The sequence below is a fragment of the Hibiscus syriacus genome, unplaced genomic scaffold, assembly GCF_006381635.1.
Source record: "Hibiscus syriacus cultivar Baekdansim isolate YM2019G1 unplaced genomic scaffold, ASM638163v2 tig00110332_pilon, whole genome shotgun sequence".
NCBI classification, from domain to species: Eukaryota; Viridiplantae; Streptophyta; class Magnoliopsida; order Malvales; family Malvaceae; genus Hibiscus; species Hibiscus syriacus.
This window is the reverse complement of record NW_024062688.1, coordinates 9885172-9901129: the sequence shown is the minus strand read 5'-3', so window position 1 is coordinate 9901129 and position 15958 is coordinate 9885172. Positions and strand designations below refer to the sequence as shown.

At 35.6% G+C, this 15958-nt stretch overlaps 1 protein-coding gene across 1 annotated transcript; it reads left to right on the top strand.

Moving 5' to 3' along the window:
• Positions 1–3905: 3905 nt before the first annotated feature.
• On the top strand, positions 3906–15722 carry LOC120119796 (guanine nucleotide exchange factor subunit RIC1-like). The gene is given in 24 exon segments (XM_039139606.1): positions 3906–4052; positions 4152–4259; positions 4669–4817; positions 4908–4989; positions 5086–5355; positions 5358–5497; positions 5863–6295; positions 6391–6614; positions 7146–7341; positions 7458–7603; positions 7675–7849; positions 7960–8013; positions 8183–8362; positions 11619–11731; positions 12065–12241; positions 12517–12574; positions 13001–13060; positions 13156–13197; positions 13290–13417; positions 13520–13655; positions 13738–13815; positions 14055–14171; positions 15161–15223; positions 15306–15722. Coding segments are annotated over 24 exon segments (3363 nt in total). The 3' UTR covers positions 15393–15722.
• Positions 15723–15958: the final 236 nt, after the last annotated feature.

Here is a 15958-nt window from a genome sequence, read left to right as displayed (position 1 = left end):
ACGATGGGAGCAAACGCTACAAAGCAAGATTGGTTGTCAAAGGCTTTCAACAAAAAGAATGTATTGACTACAATGAAATTTTCTCTCCAGTCGTAAAATTATCTACAATCAGACTAGTGTTGAAAATTGTAGCTGCGAGAATTTACATCTGAGCATTAGATGTAAAGACAATTTCCTTCATGGGTTTGGAGGGAAGAAATCTATATGAGGCAGCCAGAAGGCTTCATAGAGGTAGACAAGAAAAACCTGGTATGTAGGTTGAAGAAGAGCTTGTATGGTTTAAAACAAGCTCCTAGACAGTGGTACAAGAAGTTCGATAACTTCATGAGTAGCAATGGTTTTACCAGATGCCAAGCAGATCATTGTTGTTCATCAAGAGGTTCGACAACAACTTCATTTATTTATATGGTTGATGACATCGTTGCAGACTCAGACATGCAAGAGATTATAAAATTGAAGCAAAAATTGTCGAAGCAGGTTGCTATGAAAGATCTAGGTGCTGTAAAGCAGATTCTTGGGATGAGGATCAAGAAAGACACAAATTCAGGGACTTTGATGTTATCACAGGCTGAATACATCAACAAAGTACTCTCCAAGTTCAACATGCAAGATGCTAAACCAGTAAGTACACCTTTAGGTGTTAATTTTAGACTCTCTAAAGAGCAATCACCAAAGACGGAGGAAGAACGTGCACACATTGTGAAGGTGTCATATGCCATAGCAATTGGAAGTCTGATGTATGCCATGGTTTGTACCAGACCAAATAATGCTCAAGCAGTGAGAGTTGTTAGCAAGTACATGAATAATCAGGGCAAAGTACACTGGGAAGCTGTCAAATGGATCATCAGATATCTGCGGGGTACTACAAATAAAGCACTTTGTTTCAAAGGTGGAGATACAATACTGACAGGCTATGTAGATGCTGACTTAGCTGGAAATGTTGACATCAGAAGGAGCACTATAGGGTATGTCTATACTCTAGGAGGTACTGCAGTGAGTTGGGTTTCTCAACTACAGAAGATAGTTGCTCTCTCCACAACTGAAGCAGAATATGTCATTGTTACGGAAGCCAACAAAGAGATGGTTTGGCTCCAAAGTTTCTTGGAAGAGTTAGGCAAGAAACAAGAAAACAATGTCTTGTATTGCGACAGTCAAAGTGCTATTCATCTAGCAAATAATTTATCTTTTCATTCCAGGACAAAGCACATACAATTGAGATATCATTTTATCCGGTCTCTTCTGGAATATGGGATTTTGAAGCTTGAAAAGATTAGTGGAGCTCAAAATCCAGCATACATGTTGACAAAGACGACGACCATTGACAAACTGAAGTTGTGTTCAACTTCAGTTGGCATGCTAGAATAACAGGACCAAAAATACTATTGCATCGATCAAGGTGTGAAGACAGATTAAAATCAATTTTCAAGTGTGAGATTGTTGTAAAGTCAAATAAATTGGGCTAGCAGCTGGCTGCTATAATAGTCTAAGGTGGCTGCATAATTGTGTTGAAATGGTAATGGGTAAAGTGCACTTTAGTCATTGCACTTTAGGGTATTTTCAAAGATTAGTCCCTAAGCTTCAACTATAAATACCCTAGCTCATTTAGCTTCAAAATCATCCCAAATAATTTATTTCTCTCAATACTAGAGAGCTTTCTTGTGAGTAGTGAGTGTTTTGTAAAAACCTGTAAATTTTCTCTCTTAGTAAAAGATCTACAACAGTCTGGGAGACGTAGGCATAATTGGCTGAACTCTATTATCAATTTCGGGTATTATTTTTCCGCTTCTATTTCGCATTCTCACTAATCTGGTTATAGAGAAATTACTCGTACTCTGTTTATTTTCTAACACAAAGGACAAAGGCTGCACTTCCTTTTGTACTATAGGGATTACCCCAGATTCAATCGAATCTTTTCCTATCATATCCATGTCCTCCGCATGTTCTGCATTCACCCCCATTGGGACACCTTGCTCCAAACCAAAGTTATCACTATTTTTACTTTCTTAACCGCTCAGACGCTCTCCGCAGGAAGAGGGAAATCAGCCCGATCGAGATCCGATTGAAGGATAGTCACCGACAACGCCGACATCTGTGTGCCACTTATGCAAAGAGAACCTTAACAATGAAAACCCTATCGTATAGTTGGGCTGTTGACTTTAACTAAAAAAAACTAATTTCATCTCATTAATGTGCTGCTCATCTTTTTCATTATGTTTATCTTTAATGATTGAAAATAAACTAATATATTTATTCTATTAAAAGTATACATATTTGTTAATAGCTTGGGGGTAATTACAAAGTGATATATGGCCAAATATTTTGTTAATCTATTAAAAATACATACACATCATTTAAACGTAACTACTTTAATCGAAAGTTATATGGAGAACAACACTTCCCCTGTTATTGAGACCGCATTAAACTATGATTGAAGTTTTTATGTATACAATTACACATTAGATTAAATTCCACCTCAATACTTATCTCAAAGTGATAATATAAATTATTTAATTTTTGAAATATATTAAATTTATAAAAATAAACATAAATACATTCATAATAAAATTTATTTTATTATTTCTAGTAAGTCAAATATTCGGTTAATTGATATTAATTAAATCATACACTTAAATATATTATAGATGGTGATGGCAATTATAAAAATAATAGACTTAATGCACGAACTAAGTTACCTAAGTGGTTAAAGGGATAATTATTGTCCCTAGAGGTTCTTGGTTTAAATACCAATGATTATAATAAAATATTTAAACATTCATTGTCCAATGGTTGAGAGTCTTTATAATATATATTACTACTTGTAATCATTGTAAATTATTCAAAAATTAATAATAGAGTTAATATTGATGCACTACAACACATAATTTTATGTTCAATAGGTGAATAAACAATTATATTTTAAGTTTAAAGTAAAAATAAGTATATAAACTATGTTTTTTTTTGCTTTAGGTACTTCAACTATTTTTTTGGTTTAAATACTTAAACTATTATATTTAATTATTTTAAGTCATAATAGTTTTTCAGTTAAAAAATTATTTTTGGACTAATAAGATGTCGACACGTCATACAAAATTAGGTACTTGTGTTGACCAAAAAAATATTTTAGGGGCTTAAAACAAAAAAATATACTTCATGGACTTATTTTGATCAAAAAATAGTTGAAGTACTTAAAGTGGTTACATATAATAGTTTAAGTGACCAAAAAATAATTTAGGTGCCTAAAGCAAAAGAATAGCATAATTCAGGTATTTTTTTTAGTTTAAACCTATATATTATTATAAAATTTAAAATAAATTTATTTTGAATGATATATCATTGTGATAATATATGGAATTATATACTATGGATGCATCAATGGAGTGTGTTGAATACCACAAGTTGAGCTATGGGGTAGTGGCATAAGCAAGTTTTGCATGAATGCTGTGACTCATTGGTAGTCGGCATGTTCAACGGCAGCAGGATTCACTTATCAAACCACCAAGGAATGCCCATTTTAGTGTATGGGGCGATATGCTAGGCATCATCGCTTATAATAGAAAATGTGTTAATCTCTCTGTCCGTTGTTTAGGGTTCAGCCCTCTTCTATTTAAAAAAAAAAGAAAAAGAAAATGAAAACCCAAGAGGAGGGACCCAACGAGAGGGGACAGGTCATTTCTTTAATTTATAAAAAATAAAAACCCATTTCAGTATTTCTAATTGTTGAAACAGAAAGAAATCAATCGATTTAAGAGAAAAAGAAAATGCCACTCCTCTCTTGGATCTACGAGATCTAATCTTCTCTCAAAAAAGAAGGAATGCTCGGCTCCCTCAGATCTATTTATTGAAATTAGATCCTTAGCTGAGGAAAAGAAAAAAAAAATCAAGTGTAATCGAAGAAGAAAAGGAAGATGTATATGGCATATGGATATCCGCAGGTGATTCCATTAGAGCAAGGGCAGTATCCCACGTCGCAAAAGATCATTTACCTAAAACTCATTAACCGACTCTTGCTCGTCGTTTCGCCTTTGCATCTCGAGCTATGGAGTTCCTCCCAGGTATTTCCTACACAAATGTATGCTTTTGTTTAATGATTAGGTTTTTTGTTTTCCTCATTTATAAAGCCGTTTGATTGTTTTTTGTGTCGGTGATTGCAGCATAGAGTGAGGTTAGGGAGCTATAAGAGAGATGCGGATTCGCTGAAACGAGAAGGCGAGAATTTGCAGGCCGTTTGGAGCCCTGACACCAAATTGATTGCGGTTCTTGTGAGTTTTTTCTTTCTTTTTTCTCTCAGAGAATTGATTTAGCTTACTATGGTGTCTGCAACTTTAATTTTCTTTTAGTTGAAGTTGTTTCTGTCTTTGTTTTGATTAAATGTTCGTTTAGTATTAGGGTGCTAGAATTTTGGTGTTGGAGTAAAATTAAAATGAAGCAGAGAAACAGTTATTCATATTGCTCTTGATAATTGCATTTAGCTTGATTGTTTTATTTTAATGCTTATGGGTGATGGATAAGAGTTTCCTTTTGCCCAGATTGATCAATGATAAAAGGATGATGCTTCATATTGCCCATTTATTGTTTTCTTTGTTTCAGTGTACTGCTTCTGAACTAGATATTTAAGCTCGTAACTTTATGTGTTATGAACTTAAATCTTACTCGTTTTTATTTATGCAGACTTCATCTCTCTTTCTTCACATTTTTAAGGTCCAGTTTACTGAGAGAAAAGTACAATTAGGGGGGAAGCAACCCTCTGGTCTGTTTCTAGCTATGATAACTCGAGTTCTGAATGAACAAGTGCCTTTTGCTGAAAATAATTTGGCCGTGTAAATATTTCCTTTTCTTTTGCTGTAGTTTTGACCTTAACTTTAGTTATTCTCAGTATCTTATCTTTCCTTTGAACCTCTTTGATGTAGGAGCAATATTGTGAGTGATAACAAACATATGCTATTGGGGCTTTCTGATGGATCTTTATATAGTATCTCTTGGAAGGGGGAGGTACTCCATAGATAACATGTTGCAGCAATTTTATCCTGTCTTATGCAGTTCCTTTTAACATGGAATTTGACTTTTGTATTTACTTTATCTGTATAGTTTTATGGAGTTTTTGGACTGGATTCCTCCCAACACAATGAGAATGAAGTTGCTACATTATCACTTTCTCCAGTTAATTTTACTGCCTCTGGAGAGGACGACAGTTCTCTTGCCTCGAATAATGTCTCCAAGAAAGCTGCTATAGCGCAATTGGAGTTTTGTGTTTTGATGAGGCTGCTGTTAGTCTTATATTCTGATGGACAACTAGTTTCATTCACTGTGAGCAAGAAAGGTTTAAAGGCAGGTGAATCTATTAAACCTGAAAAAAATTGGGAAATGGCGATGCTGTATGTACTTCAGTTGCTGGAGATCAACTAATCCTTGCCGTTGGTACCAGAAGAGGTGTTGTTGAGTTATATGACTTGGCTGACTCTGGGTTGCTCATTCGTACCCTCTCCTTATATGACTGGGGGTATGCATTGTCTTTATTGGTAAAGCTAGAATGTTGGTGGTATACTCTAATGTATTTACATTTTGTTCTTTGAGTGAACTGACTAGTCACTATATTTTCTACTAGGTAGTTAAATAAGATCTTTTCCTCATCTCTCTTTTGTAAATTCACGTTCCCTGCTGTTGTCAACTTGCACCGAACTTTTTACAGTACTGTGAAAATCCTTATGTTACGCAACACTTTAATTCTTTTGGTTTTGCTAGTTTCTTAGCTGTGCTTATTTTAGCAAGTTTTTGGACCATAGTGTTATAGAAACCAATGTTATGGGCTCAAGCTTTCATGCGTCAAGGGTGAAAACTTTACTTCTTAATCTTCTTGTTTGGCAGATATACAATGGAAGACACTGGTTCTGTCAGTTGTATTGAATGGACACCAGATAATTCTGCTTTTGCAGTTGGGTGGAAGTTAAGAGGACTTACAGTTTGGTCTGTTTCTGGATGTCGTCTAATGTCAACCATCCGTCAAATTGGTTTGAGTTCTGCTTCTTCTCCAGTAGTTAAGACAAACCAATATTGTAAATATGAGCCATTGATGGGCGGTACCTCATTAATGCAGTGGGATGAATATGGATATAGGCTTTATGCTATTGAGGAGGGATCGTTGGAGAGAATTCTTTCATTTTCTTTTGGAAAATGTTGCCTTAGTAGAGGAGTATCGGGAATGACTTATGTCCGTCAAGTGATTTATGGTGAAGATAGATTGCTTGTTGTGCAGTCAGAAGAGACTGATGAGCTAAAGATGCTACATTTAAACCTTCCAGTTATACATCCTATTCGCAACTTTAATAACTGTCTGCTTTCATTCTGTTTCCCTATAAAATGTGAGTGTCCTAATGTTGTTTTGCTTTTGTTCAGGTTTCTTATATTTCACATAACTGGCCTGTTCAGCATGTGGCAGCAAGCAAGGATGGAATGTATTTAGCAGTTGCTGGTCTCCATGGGTTGATTTTATATGATATAAGACTAAAGAAGTGGCGAGTGTTTGGAGATATCTCTCAGGAACAGAAGATTCAGTGCAAAGGCCTATTATGGCTGGGGAAGATCGTTGTTGTCTTCAACTACATTGATTCTTCGAACATGTGAGATTCAAATCTGTGCCCTCTTAAATATTTCTGCAGAACTTGCCAACTCTGTCCAAGTACTTCTAACTATTGATTAATTTCTGATATATATGGATGCCTGAAATTCATGGGCAAGTCATCGTATTGCTAATTCATTTAAACTTCAACCGATCAAGTACTCTTATTTTGAACCCTAAGCTTTCTGTCATTTGTTTTTAATAAATAATTACATTGATTCTTCTTACATGTGAGATGCAAATATGTGCCCTCTGAATTACTTCTGCCTGCAGAACTTGTCAACTCTGTCCAAGTACTTAAAATTGTTGATTAATTTCTGGTAAAATATGGATGCCCGAGATTCATGGGCAATTCATAACACTATCGGTTCCTTTAAACTCCAACTGATCAAGGACTTATTTTGTTGGCCACAAGTTTCAATTCCTTCTTTCTATCATTCGTTTTAAATGAAGATTTGTGAATTGCAATCTTTTCATTTGGTTTCATGATCAACTATTGTTTATTGTGGTTGATGCAAATGCATGCATGCAGGTATGAGTTGCTTTTTTATCCTCGATATCACCTTGATCAGAGCTCACTACTCTGTCGTAAACCATTGCTTGCAAAGCCAATGGTAATGGATGTCTACGAAGATTACATACTAGTCACTTATTGCCCTTTTGATGTACACATATTCCATGTGAAGTTATCTGGTGAACTGACACCATCTAGTACTCCGGATTTACAGGTAAAGGAATATTATCCAGTTATTTAAATATTTGATTGAAATATATAAATGGTTTTGCTTTAAAATAATGTGTAAGTTATTCTTCATACGTTTTTAAGTGATAAAATGACAAACAGCTTTCTACAGTAAGAGAACTCTCGATCATGACTACAAAGAGCCATCCTGCAGCTATGCGTTTTATTCCTGATCAAATTCCAAGAGACAGTGCCCTTGACAATCATAACTCATCTTCTTCAAACTTGTTAGCCCGAGAGCCTGCAAGGTATAACCTTTGAACTGGTGCATTGAACTTTCTGCACATTGCATGTGCCTGATATTTACTTACTTTTCTAGATGTCTGATACTGAGAACGAATGGGGAGCTTTCATTACTTGATTTGGATGATGGAAGGGAAAGGGAACTCACCAATTCGGTTGAACTATTTTGGGTTACATGTGGTCAATCAGAAGAGAAAACAAATCTAATTGATGATGTCTCCTGGTTGGACTATGGCTACAGAGGAATGCAGGTAACCTACTGTTAAATTGATTGTCCAACACTTTGCTTTTATATTTTTCTGTAAATCCTCTTATTTCTACTAGTCTGATTTAATTTTTTGTTGGATGCTTATTGTTACAGGTTTGGTATCCATCTTCAGGTGTTGACTCATTTAAACAGGAGGACTTTTTGCAGGTATTTTTGACCTGAGAGTGTGATTTCTGTCTGATCTTGTTACTCCTTTAATGCACTTTTCTTGTCATCCTTCTCTTATTCAGTATTTTTTTTTTAAAAAGACCATACAAGGCATTTGATCTGGTTATTTGGCATATCTACTAGTTAAAATTTCTATATGTATTATCAGTTGGATCCAGATCTGGAATTTGACCGCGAGGTGTACCCTTTGGGGCTTCTTCCAAATGCTGGGGTTGTGGTTGGCGTGTCTCAAAGAATGTCATTTTCAGCATGCACAGAATTTCCATGTTTTGAGCCAACTCCCCAAGCTCAAACTATATTGCATTGCCTACTCCGACATCTCCTTCAGGTATGTATATTTTTTCTCATATCTTTAAGAGTGCCAAATCCTTGTTTCATTTAAAGTCTAAATTCATAATCATACGGGAATGGAGTTGTGTTTTTGGTCAAGTCTTGTAGGATGTCTTTATATAGCAGATCTGAAGGTTCGTTCGAGTGGAATAAGTGGGTATGGGCTGGATTGGCTCCTACTAGAGTGGAAACGTTTCTATGGGAGCTTTGTCATGGTAAATTGGCAGTTAGAGTGGAGTTGAAGAAGAGAGGAATTCCATTGGAAGATGTTCTTTGTCCTCTTTGTCACTTGCACGATGAATCTGTTGAACACCTTTTCTTCTCTTGTGTGGTTGCAGGGGAGTTGTGGACTAAATTCCTTAGGATTTGGGAAATTTTTACTGCTCTACCTCAAGATCCCATTTCAATTCTGTGTTGGGCGTATCTAAGGCAGAATTCTTATATTTGGAAGTTCATCCCGGGGGTTGTTTTATGGTCAATATGGAAGGCTAGGAATTTTGGTTGTGTTCGAAAATTGGAAGGTCGACAGTTCTTCTTTGTTCTTCTTTGCCAGATTTAGATTGGCTAAATGGTGTTTAGCTAAATACCCTTTGGTACGTATCAACTTGGACACTCTAGTCGGGGATCCTTCTCTAGCAGATAAGGTTCAGTATTCTTCTGTCCCTGAGAAGGCTAATGGTTGGACTCCACCGCCCCTTGATATGTTCAAACTCAACGTTGATGGGGCGGTAAGAGGGGATAGGTTGCAAGGTGGTATAGGTGGTATTTTGAAAGATTTTACCCCTAATACCTTAGCCACTTTCTCAATAGTTGTAGGGCCTGGAACTCCTATTTTGGCAGAGTTGAAAGCTATTAAGGAAGGATTGAGTTTTTCTTCTCATCGGATTGGGCTATGAAGGGGAGATTAATTATAGAAAGTGACTGTAAAACAGCAGTGGATTGGATTTCTAAGCTGAACTCTGCACCTGTATTTTTCAGTTCTATGGTGGAGGAAATTGGGGCATCTATTTCGGCTAAGGATATTGTTCTGAGATTGATTCCTAGGAGTTGTAATATGGAAGCTAACAAGTTAGCTAAGGAGGGGATTGGTTGATTGCTTCAGGCATATTGTGGGATGTTGTGTGGTTTTACTGGCCGTGTTCAGGGTGTAAGTCTTTAGTAGCGTTGCTAGATCGGTTACAGGCCAGCTAGAGGTCGTTGTAGTGTTGTACAGGGCTGTGTGGGTAGTTATTCCGTTTTTGGTTATTTTGGGGAAGTCCCTTGGTTGTATCTTTTGTAATTTATTATGGTTTATATAATCTTAAGGCACTCTTTTCCCTCTTCCGCTGATTAAGGAGCTTCTCTGCAAGCTCCTTCAATCAAGAAGGGTTTTTAATGAGGCCTTCAATTCCTATAAAAAAATTAATCATACGGGAATGTGGACATTGAAATTTCTTGTCTTTATTAGCAAGAATTTGATTTCTTTTATATTTTATGATAATGGATTTTGGCATTATATCCGTTAGGCAGACTTAATTCTCTTTCTTTAATGGTGTTTGGGAAATATTATTTCTCAAAATGAATAGTGGGAATTATAGGTGGTTTCTTAAAAGTTTTCCAGCTATGAACATTCAAAGCCATGTGTCATTCAACTTGTTGTTCCTCTTCTCACTCATGGTAGATTTTCCACTTTGAGTTTATGCATGTGAACGTTCTTACCACCAACCTTAAAAAATGATAAAAGTTTGTTATTGGCTGAACAAACAAGAAAGATGGAATTTTAGAAAACTTAGGGTTATTTTTTTTTTGATAGGAATAGAATGCCTCTTTAAAAACCTCCCTCTTAGTAGACCCTTGCCCATAGGCAAGAACCAACTAGCTGAAGGAGGAAAAGAGTACATAATTTTATTAAATATAAAACTTAAGAACTCTCCAGCCAAATACTACCAACATAAAACACTCCTGACACACTATTCCTCAACAACATACAAACCAACTAAATCCATGACTACAATCACCCAATTCCCTCCTTCGCTAACTTGTCAGCTTCACAATTACAACTCCTAGGAATCCACCTGACAATAGCATGAATTAAAGAAACAGAAGCCACAATTTCCTTAACAAAATTAGACAGAAAAACCGGGGCAGAAACTTGATTAATGATCCAATCCACTGCTGTCTTTGAGTCACATTCGATAATAAGCCTGCCCATCAACACCCAATCTGAAGAAACAAAGATGTCAATGCCTTTTTTGATAGCTTTAAGTTCTGCTAGAATAGGTGTGGTAGGCCCGACACTTTCAGAGAATGAAAGAAGAGTAACCCGATTCCAATCCCTGAGAATTCCTCCTATACCAGCCATCATCCCAACACAGCAAACAGCCCCATCCACATTCATCTTAAAATAGTCCACCGGAGGAGGATTCCAGCAGTACACAATGCTGTTCAGAACCTTAGGAGCAAAAAAATTGTCAGCCAAAGAGGGATCACCAATTAGAGAGTCTACCTGAATAGAGAATAGGGGATACTTTGCTAAAAACCATTTGGCTAACCTTAAACGAACAGTGAAAAACAGTAAAATTCTGTCTAGTTTTCTTTCTTCAAAAATTAACTCATTTCTCATTTTCCAAATTGACCAAAAAACAGCCCCTGGAATAAACTTCCAAATAGCAGAATTAGGCCTCAAAGCAGCCCACGAACAGAGCAGACTAGGAGGGTCTTGTGGAATAGCTAACTGAATACCCCAGTACCCTAAAAGCTTAGTCCACAAATCCCAAGAAACAAAACAAGAAATAAATAAATGCTGAACTGATTCATCCCTTTGATTACAAAAAGGGCATAGAGTGTTTTCCCCTAAATGAACCCCTCTTTTCAACAGAGAAAACTTAGGGTTATAAAAAATCCCAGTTTCTTTCTATTAATTCTAGAAAATAATAAGAATAATTGTGTTGGCTGTAAAGCCTACAACTTATTTTATAGGCCGTCTTTCTTCCAACTAAAGTTACTAGGCTTTCTTGCAAATAAAGTTTTTCATCAGAACCCTAGATTTAAACCTAAAGATAACCAATAACCCTAAAAATTTAGTAGTCCTAGCCTTAGTCATCTATTATATGTCTAATAATTAGTAGATATTATAGAATAAAATTAAAATACTAAAATATTATAAAAATTAATAAAGCTCCGACGCCATTACAACTTTTTTTGGAACTTAATTTAGTTATTTGCAAAGATATACATGCTCTTTGTTATTCTACTTCTGGTTCTGCATCTTGCAGAGGGACAAAAGCGAGGAGGCTTTACGTTTGGCAAAAATATCAGCAGAGAAGCCTCATTTTTCACATTGTTTAGAGTGGCTACTTTTCACCGTATTTGATGCTGAGATTTCAAGGTATTATTCAACTGGGAAAAATGACTGGCCAAGCTATGCTTGGAATGACTATTTGTGTCTCGGTGTGCATGTAATTGAGGGAATTTCCATGCAGTCCTAATGTTGCAGTTTTTTAGCTTTTGGGAAACTAGAAAAATATAAATTTTCCACATAAACTTGCTGGTTTTAGCAAAAGTTCCTTCTATTTTGCTTGGACCATTTTAGGGACCAGTCTTGATCTCGCTGTCACTAGAAGGCATGAGGTTTTTATGTGATTTCTTTTCTCCCCTTCTCTTTTTCCGGTATCTCTTTATGCTTACCCTATAAGAACTCCATTATATTGGTTCCTTGCAGGCAAAATGTGAATAAAAACCAGGTCTCAGTCCAGAAACAGAATGTCTCTCTTTTGGAGAAGACCTGTGATCTGATCAGAAATTTTCCGGAGTATCTTGATGTGGTTGTGAGTGTTGCAAGAAAAACTGATGGTAGATATTGGGCCGATCTGTTCACTGCTGCAGGAAGATCTACAGAGTATGTTCTTAGTTCTCTTTTTGACTTGTTTTTCCAGTTGACAGATGCAAAACATGTCTGAAAGATGTTGAACATATATATCTCTATGTGTGTGTGTTATTCTTCTTCCTTATCTTCTGTAGTGATTAACTATGTTTGGATACATTTGACCTTCTCTTGAGTGATAATTGTATCGAGTTAACACTGGGCATTAGTTGCATCATCATTCTATTTAATTAGCGCACCTTCATCCTTTTTCCATCCAAAAATTGTCCTCACTAATTTTATTGCAAAAGGTTGTTTGAAGACTGCTTCCAACGGAGATGGTACCGCACTGCAGCATGCTACATTCTTGTAAGAATAATTATCTCTTTAGAATTTTTAACCTTGTTCTAAACATGTCATGTTTCTTGTCATTGCCTTATCAATTTTTCCAAAGATATTTCCTCTTCGGAGATGGTTGAAATTTTATTTAATACAAGCATAGAGCCTTTTTAAAGCATGCTTTGGGTTCTTATACAGTTCAGCAGTTATGGTCATCCTATAAGAAGTAAATTTACTGAGTTTTTTTATCTTCGAAGAATTATGTATCTCTCCCTCCTTAGATGTAGCTGGAAAGCTATGCATGAGAAGCAAGAGGAATATTCTCTCTTATTGCATGTGAATTCCTTGTTAGACAACAGTATGCAAGGTTTTTAATAGATCATTAGAGTATAGAAGTCATCTCCTGTTCTACATGATTGTCTGATCAAATTCATTCCTTTTATAAAAATGGTGCAGGTAATTGCCAAACTTGAAGGTTCTGCTGTTAGTCAGTATTGTGCTCTGCGCTTATTGCAGGTAGATTTTTGCTAATATTTTTCATAATTATTTCTCTCTGTTTTACCTCTATTTACCCCGTAAGACTTTTGAAAGCATTATCAAATCCTGTGCAGGCAACTCTAGACGAATCATTATATGAGCTTGCTGGAGAGCTGGTATTATTCTTGCATGGTCATATGTTTGTGTAAATGAATTTTTTGGTAATAAACACTTCCTGAATCATGATTTCTCTCTCTTTTGTTCTTAGGTGAGGTTCTTGTTGAGGTCAGGGAGAGATTTTGAGCAATCATCTACAGATTCAGACAAATTATCCCCTAGATTCTTGGGCTATTTCCTTTTCCGTTCTAGTTTCAGTAGATCATCATTAGATAAAAGGTTATTGACTTCCATGAATTGTTCTACATTACCTTGGAGTGTTGGAATTTCAAGTAATTTCAAGATAACACTTAATATATCCCCCTCTTTTTTTGGTAGCAGCCCTTCGGTCAAAGACCAGAGTGCTCATATTGCTTCCGTCAAGAACATATTGGAAAATCATGCTAGCTATTTGATGTCAGGAAAGGAACTTTCCAAGCTTGTTGCATTTGTAAAGGGCACTCAGTTTGATTTAGTGGTGAGAAAAACATAGTTGGTTCAAAATGTCATTTTATGGGGTTAAGTGATTTTCATTTTTTCCATGAAACAATACATTGCAGGAATATCTTCAACGAGAAAGATATGGTTCTGCTAGGTTGGAGAATTTTGCATCAGGGCTTGAATTGATTGGGCAAAAGGTAACCGGTTTTCTTAGAAATTTGTTTTCGTGTATATTCTTTTCTCTTTGTTGTATTTTTATATACCATAGCGGAATAGCTTGTGTGATGTAAGAATCTGTTCAAAATGCTTAACTTAGGCACTAACTGTGTATACATTTAGATCATAGAAAATAACCTCCGTAGTTTCTCTGCAATTTTTTTGTTGTTGTTGTGTGATAGTCTAATGCTTGTTGGACCATATTTTTGAAATTTTCCAGCTGCAAATGGGAATGTTACAGAGCAGGTTGGATGCTGAATTCCTCTTGGCTCATATGTGCTCTGTCAAGTTCAAGGAGTGGATAGTTGTTCTTGCCACTCTTTTAGGGCGATCTGAGGTATAATTTCTTTCATTTAACATTAGGATTCTGGTTCTAATGACAATTTGATTTTTAGCATCACTGATATATGTACCGGACCTTGCCCTCATTTGAAGCAGCATGTGGGACTCACTAGATTTTGTCGTTTTGCTCTGGACTTCTCTTTAAAAGATTTTTCTCCATGCTTTACAATAGGACAGTTTTTTATGGGGATGTTCATAAATTTTTATAATTTTTTATATTTTATACATATTTTAAGTTACTTGATTAATTTTAAACTGTGAAAGGGCTTAATAAATTAATTGGTGTTTCAGAAAAATGTTTTTTGTTAATGTGAATTTTACTTTATATTTTACCTATTTATTGTTTCTTGTGCATTTTCTGAGTTTAGTTTAATTGGTGATTTTCTTTAAATACTTGCCTGTCCTTCCCAGCTTCCCCCATATCTCTCCCTTGTATGAAAGAAAAGAACCACACATAGGTTTCAAGGCAGCCAGTTAGAGCATAATGGAGAACTATGCAGAATCCAAACTTTTATTCTTTTTTCCCATCTCTGTTCCAAGTGTGAAAAAAGCTACCCAGGCCTTAATTAGCCGTCATAAGAAAACAGCTGAATTTCAATCTTATTCAAGGGGGGCCAGTTGGTGGATGTTTAATCGTTTATGAAGTGAACACTTTTCAAAATTAAGGTCTTAAAACATTTTTACTTTATGCGGGCTTCCTTTGACATTCCTTTTCTTACTTTTGGTAAATTAAGTAATTTTATTCATCAAAGAATTGGACATCTTTGTTTTCCCTGAACGAGTAGAAGATCGTCTCAAAAATGCAAAACTGAAACACATCTCTTGTATTTGATTTTTAAATCTCTTTTGACGTTTTTGAATTTCATCTTTAAGGATACCTGTTATTGTTTATTTAAATTTCTAGGTCATTTTGACATTAATAATCCATGCAAGTTGTTGTTCATCATAGGGTTTCATGATCATAATCCATTTATCGTTCTGCAGGTTCTTTTTGATCTTTTCCGGCATGATATGCGGTTGTGGAAAGCATATAGTATGACATTGCAGGTATGTGGCTTTTACAGCTCCGTTCATAGTGAAACTATTCTTATTGAAATCAGACTTACCATACTCTCAATTTTTTTGTCAGTCTCATCCAGCATTTGCTGAATACCATGATTTGCTTGATGATTTGGAAAAGAAACTTTCAACAACTGCAAATTCGGAAGATAAATGAGGAAGGTATCGAATATAAACTGGAAAAAAAATCAAGTGGAATGCCGGGCGAAAGAGGACCAATATTCTCGAAAGTATTGTTCAACCAAGCAAAGAGGATCAGTGGAAATCAAGTCTTGCAAATGATTAGGCCCCGTTACAGTTGATCTTTGTATCTCATTAGAATCACAAAAAAAATGTTCTTTGTAGATATAGAGGGTTAAGCATCATAGGGATTCATGTCATGCTCAGTTGCATGCATTTTTGTTTTGCTCTAATCTACTATTATTCACATTATTTATAACGTATTATTGCATGTATAAATGTTTATAAAAATAAGCCGAGTCAACCAAATAAAGTAGTTATTATTAGCCTGAAAAGTGAATTTCAGGAGATTGATTGGCGGGTATCTTGGAACCTTTTATTTTATTGGGATAAATTTTTTCAATGATTTACACCTGTATTTTTTATATATTAAAAAACTACAATTCAAAAGCCATTAAGTTATACATCAGCAATTATAATGGTCCAAAGCCATGGCTTCAGAAGGTCCTTTATTATTACAGAATTTCAACCAGAATTAATACC